Here is a 6,245-nt window from a genome sequence, read left to right as displayed (position 1 = left end):
TGATAGATTTGTTCTTTTAAAGCAAGGACTGTGGTGACCACCCTCTCTTGTAGTCTCATACTTAAAGAAGCTCACCTCTTTCAGCACTGGAGTGGCAGAAAAAAATGATGCTATGGGAAGTGTGTTCCTGCAGTTCTTTTCAGTTTATGAATCTTAAATCCCACAAGCTTCTTGTGCCTAAAGAGGAGGGGATTAAAACCTTGTAACTTAGTGTGTCTGCTCACTGAATATCTGCAGTTCTATCAGTTGTGTGTGTTTTACTTTTTACTTGTCTGTGGCTAAATAATCCGTTTGATGGCATTCCCCTGGTTCTCTTTCATTAAAAGGCAGATCGGGAGCGGCGCAGAGAAATTTCCTTACTAGATGACATTTCATCGCAATGTCCGATCGTTTGGGGCAAATAACCAAGGGAAAGGATGGGAAAAGCAAGTACTCGACTCTCAGCCTGTTTGATAAGTATAAAGGAAAGTCAATAGAAGCTATCAGAACTACAGGTAAGAAGCATCTTCAGAAAGCTCCTTTTGGTTGTCTTCCAAAAGTAGTGTTGCAGAGCTAATTCAGGTTGTTGGCCTAGTGGGAAGCAGCTGGGTTGCAGAGTTGTTTGTGCTGGAGTCTAAGCCTGTGTTTCATTAGGACTTCAAGGAAAATGTCTACAGTTCTTTGTGCTGCTGTTATTGTAGAGATGTGGAAGAATTAGGGCAATACAGCTGGGGGACTGTTGGCCCTTTTGTTTAGCCTGTGTCCTTGCTGCAAAGTGGTCAGGTTGTAAACTTGAGTGGAAGCCTTAGCAGGGCCTTAGGCTATACCAAGACAGGGCAATTAAGCTGACTGAAGTGCCTTAAGTTAGTCAGACTTTGTGTGAGGTGAGAGTTGAGGATTGAAGGCCTCTGGGGAAGAACCTGAGTGAGTTTTGCAGTGGAGATGTGACCAAAAGTAGATGGTGGGGTCAAAAAAATTGAAACATTTCCTGAACTGGTTCTGGATATAGTGTGGGAGTAGAAAACCAAAGAAAATAAAATACCATCTTAATAAATGTGATCTGGCAGGTAGAGCTTGAAAATCAGGACTCTTGGGTTAGATTACCAGTCTGTCTGCCTCTGCTAAGAGGTAGACTTGGATGGCCATTTCCCCAAGCTGTGAAAGGGCAATGCTGGTTCTCATTGGTGAAATGAAAGAGGAATATCTGCACAGGTAGCTAAAAGACTTTGTGGGCATTTTCTGTTAGGGAGAATAATTTCTCTCTCCTTCCTGGCTGTTGTAGGAGGCTGCCTGTTAGCCAGCTGCTACAACAGACGGCTGCGTTGCTGTGGTCCTGTGGGAAATGACCTGTATGTTGATGTAGCAGCAGTGGTGCTGCTTGTCATACAGTTCTGTTAGGACTGCACCCAGCCACAGTATGCTAATTAAGGTTACTTACCTAGCAAGATGTAGCTCTCTCTAACCTGCCATTGTTCCTTTCTCACTAGTTATTCCTAGACATGGCTTACAGAGTCTTGGGAAAGTTGCTGCTGCCCGGCGCATGCCGCCTCCTGCAAACTTGCCTAGCTTGAAGTCTGAGAACAAAGGAAACGACCCCAACATCATTATAGTACCCAAGGACGGCACAGGATGGGCAAACAAGCAGGATCAGCCAGACCAAAAGAGGTAGGTAGAACTAATCTTTGCTTAGTTTTGTCAGGCAAGCAGCAGCAGTTGTGCACCACTGTGCTGTGTGTTGGACCTCACAGTGATCAGTCCTCTGTTGTCCATGCCAGTGTAGAGCCAATGTTAGCTTGATCTTTTTAGCAACTGCTGTATTGCCAGAGTTGTTTGTCTGTCGTCTTGCCTTCCTTCCCCTTTGATCTCCCCTCTGCTGTTTCTTTTCAGTTCCAGTGTGACGGCTGCACAGCTGCAGGAGTCGCTGCCGCAGCAGGGTTTGCAGAAATCTGTCTCCAATTTACAGAAGCCGACACAGTCAATCAGTCAGGAGGTAGGTGCAAGTGATCTCTTGACTGCCACCCTGCTTCCCCTGTCCCCAGACAGCTTGAGGTTTTTCTTTAATTGTCTGTATTGCCTTGCACAAGTAAGAATCGGCAGCCTGCAATTTACAGGACAGCTCCTATATAATCCATTCTTGTAAGATTGACTGTCTTGTTACTGTGCCCCAGGAATGCTGTGCTGCAGTTACAGTAAAATTCTGTGCACATTACCTCTATACCTTTCAAGTGTGTGCAGAAAGTTTAGTTTCAATCTAGGAAGAATGGCTGGAATGTGGGATGGCTGGTTAGCACTTCTAAACTATTTTACTTCGGGTCTAATTCAAGTGTCACTTCGTGACAACAGACCCAGCTCTTATTCCCAGCCTGATGAGACTTGATAAGAAGAGATCTGGTCACGTGGGAGAAGTAGGCAGTGTCAGGACCTGAAAAAGCTACTGGCAAGTAAGAAAGTTTTCCCAGAGAGTGCAGGGACCTGTCCCCTCTGTGCTGCAGATTTCACACTTTTAGTTTTAAAAAAATTTCCCTTAACCTTAAAAAACTTTCAGTGAAATCAGGACAGGAGTTATGTTTTGAAGAGAAGAGTGGTTAATGCATGAGAAAGTAGGGTAGCCTTCAAGTTGAGGTGTAGCATGGAACAAATCTAGAAGATTAAGGGGGACCATTTGGGAAAATGCAACAGAACAAAGGGAAATGTTGATTAGAGGGAGGAAAGCAAGAGCAATGATTTGAGGAAGTAGCTGTTGAAGATGACTAGACTTGAGATGAGAGGCAGGGCAGAGAAGAGGATTTTTGCTGTAGCATCACAGGACACTGGAGTGGGGAGCAGCTGACTTTAGCCCCAACAAGAAGCTGGTGAGACCTGTGGTATCCAGTGACATCTGGGTGATCTAGAGGTCTGAAGGTGCCAGCCAGGAAATGAGAAACAGTCATGAGAGTTCACTGATCTGTGGGTGTTGTTTTTCTTTTGTGTTTTGTTTTCAGAGTACAAATTCAGTGCCAGGTGGACCAAAGTCATGGGCACAGCTGAATGGAAAGCCAGCAGGACAAGAAGGTGGTGAGTATGATAAACAGAAATGGATCTGGGTATATGCCTGTTTCTCCCAGATGTGCATGAGATAGGGTGGACTCCATTCCTTCCTGCCCTCTCTGCCTGGACTGGTTTGGAATGGAACACAGCTGTCTTGGTTACAGTGCAATGAGGCTTTGTGAGTCTTGTTTTCAGTCAGCGTAGCATGTTGGCTGGAATGATGCAACTGCATCTGTTTGGGTCTGCCAGTGCAAGACATGGCTTGAACAGAATGTGTCTCATTGCCACCTTGAAACAGAATGATTCGTGCACTTGGGAAGCAGCAGGGACTTCTGGGGGATGAAGGTTTTGAAGAAGGAAAACATTTTCCCCCTCATACGCATCTTCCATCAGCCCAGAGCAGTGTATAATAAAGGCGCAGAAAACAGAGCGGATGAGGGGAGGGATTGGTTTAGAAGAAAAGATGAAATGAGAAGGTAGGATATTAGAGACTGGAAATGTAAGCATCTCCATGGCTAGTAGCATGGGGAGCTTCACCTAATTAGGTGGTCACAAGTGAAGCAGTGATGATAATACTCAGGGAGGCTGTACATAGCATCCTTGGTCCGAGGGTATTACAGTGTCAGTGGGTGGAAGTGGCACTGAAGCTGTTGCAGGATGCACTTGCTTACACCTTGTCTGAGAGGCCTTTCTATTAAGTCTCCCCGAGTACTGTGCTGCATTAATGGCTTCTGCTTGACTGAGGATCCTGAAGCAGATTTGACATAGATTGGGAGTTTAGTTGTCTTCAGATGCATCCATTTCCACACAGGAGGTGCTTTCCAGCTGCACTGAGTACTACCATTAAAACTGTAGTGAGAATAACAGCTCAGTTCCCCTGTTTTAATGTGAACAGACCTGGAACCATTTAGTTGTTGAGTGAAATTGCAGAGAGATTTGAAAGAATTAAGACAGCTGCAGATTGCAGGGGGCAAGCTTGTCCTAAATTAAATTAGTCCCTTAATGAGAGGGTGTTTCTCAAAGGTGAAATGTGAAAGCAGAGACTTGTGCTTGCCTGATGTTGGTGGCCAGTGCAAAGACTGTGTCTTGTTTGGTTAATTGGTACTTTTTTGAGGCTGTTGCTGTGTGGACCACCTGTACAGTCATTTTGAAATCTGATCATCTAACAGTGTTCTTAAAAGATTTTTTTTTTTTTTTTTTTGAAAACTCATTCTAGGTCACACTTAACAATATAGAATTCTCAACCCAAGGAAAGAGTTGTATATGTGGCTAAGAGCAGCTTAATTAGAAGGTAATTGAATCACAGAAATGTCAGAAATCTGGCTGAAAGGACTTCTTAAGCCATCCCATCCTCGCACCTCTTCTCCAGTGGCATTGAACAACTGCTTTTCTTTTTAAGCTAGTACAGCAGTTTCTAATATTGTTGACAGAGAGGGAAGTCTTTTGCTTTTTGCTCACATTTGGGTGTTAGCGCTGTAAAATCTTTTTTGGAGGGCATATCCTGAAGAAACGTGGTCTAGTAAATCAATTATGAACTGGTCCATGCCTGTGTCTTCTGTAGAAGGGGCATTTGGAGGAAAAAAAAGATGCACCAAACTTCTATCAGTGTGATGCTGCTTAGGTTTAGAGTGCAAATTAACGCCTGCGCATTAACAGTCACTACCTTACCTGCAGTGCAGCCTTACCTGGGGGGTAGAAGTCTCACCCGAAAGACACTTACATGTTATTAATATTCTCGTTGCCATTCTAGTTCAGTAGAAAATGCAGTAGAAATCAGAATTCTTGGCACATCTCAGATATTTTGTGGTGTATTTGAGAAATGCCCTTCTTGTGTATTCTCATCTGTCCAAAATATTTGAAGATGTTATGTGCAGCAGTTGCAGTGTCTTCACTGGAAATCTTCAGATGAGGGATCTTGTGCAGTGTGCAAGTTCCAGAAAGTGAAAATGACCTTAAGAAGCCAGTCCTCCTTGACTCCTTAGGGCAAGAAAGGATAAAGATAGATGAGACTCTTTGTCAGGTCTTCAGCACTCATTGCTGATACTTATAACATGGTAATTCTGAAATGCCCTTTTAAAAAGAGCATTAGCCAAGTAACACCAAGAAGCAGCTCTCAAAAAAGCAATTTTTTAAATGTTTAGTAGTGCAATAATGCTGACAATTTCCTCTTATCCAGGGTTATCTTGCCAACGGATTTAGGAGAATTGCTGTGTTTTTGTTTTCCGGTCACTGGCAGATCTTTAGAATGGACAAAAAGCTGTCATTCTCGGGTGGCTGATGAGTTGGCAAGACAATTTGCCAATGACTAGAAATGCACCTGGCCTGATCTGGCCAGTGATCTGCATCTTAAAAGTGCTTCAGCAGGGAGGAGCGTGGGGTAAAGCATATAGCACTCGATTCTTATCTGTGGTCTTTCACGGAGTATATTGCCAGAAATCTCAACGATAGACTTCCACAGTAGAATGAGATCGGAGCAGAAAGAGCCTGAATAGAAATGTCAAATACTTGATAACAGGGTATCATCTATAAGCGATCTTGCAGAATTTATGTGTCTGCCTCGGACTGAATTTTGTACTTCAGAAAAATAATTGGAAGCTAAGAAAGTTCACTCTGACTTTGTTGAACATGAGAATTTAAATGAAGATCCCAAGTTAAGAGTGTGGAAGTACTGGGTGAGGACACATTGTCATGTTGGAGACAGTGTCTGAGAGCGTTTTGGATGTGAGCTGAGGTGCTGGTACAGTAGTAATTTGGTTTTAAATATGCTGGAGGCCCAGATTCTCAGGAAGTGCATTTCCAGGCTGATCTGGTAAGGGAATTGAAAGAGTGGAAAGATCTCTGAGTCCCACACTTATTTGTCTGACAGGTTCAAGGGCCTCAAGCCGACTGTTATCCTTCTCTCCCGAGGAATTTCCGACGCTGAAAGCAGCTGGCGAGCAGGACAAGGCTGGCAAAGAAAAGGGCGCCTTAGATCCGTCGTATGGGCCAGGACCAAGCCTCCGCCCCCAGAGTAAGTGGATGATTGTCTCTGCCTTATCCCAGCTCATAACCCCATAGATTCTGTTTTGGGCAGGGTGATGCCAGTTCACAGTGGTATCAGATGTTCCATCCTTACATTTCCTTTTATCTTTCTTACGAGTTCGCATGTGTCAAGCTGCTTAGCAAATGACCACAGATTCACATGTAGTGCTGATGCTCACTGGCTGAGTTCTGTGGTCCAGATAGACAAGTATGGAGTG

The 6,245-nt window shown here is 44.1% G+C and overlaps 1 protein-coding gene across 1 annotated transcript in view; it reads left to right on the top strand.

Annotated features, from left to right (window-relative positions):
- Positions 1-325: 325 nt before the first annotated feature.
- PRRC2B (proline-rich coiled-coil 2B) overlaps positions 326-6,245 on the top strand; it is a 33,571-nt gene continuing 27,651 nt past the window's right edge. Inside the window, exons 1-5 of the mRNA XM_010286426.1 lie at positions 326-494; positions 1,467-1,644; positions 1,867-1,969; positions 2,961-3,033; positions 5,873-6,016. Coding sequence (XP_010284728.1) covers positions 380-494; positions 1,467-1,644; positions 1,867-1,969; positions 2,961-3,033; positions 5,873-6,016 — 613 coding nt within the window. The 5' untranslated portion in view covers positions 326-379. The remainder of the gene's footprint in view (positions 495-1,466; positions 1,645-1,866; positions 1,970-2,960; positions 3,034-5,872; positions 6,017-6,245) is intronic.

The sequence above is a fragment of the Phaethon lepturus genome, unplaced genomic scaffold (assembly GCF_000687285.1).
Source record: "Phaethon lepturus isolate BGI_N335 unplaced genomic scaffold, ASM68728v1 scaffold19264, whole genome shotgun sequence".
NCBI classification, from domain to species: domain Eukaryota; kingdom Metazoa; phylum Chordata; class Aves; order Phaethontiformes; family Phaethontidae; genus Phaethon; species Phaethon lepturus.
The sequence above is the reverse complement of the archived record's forward strand: the minus strand, read 5'-3'. Positions and strand labels throughout refer to the sequence as shown.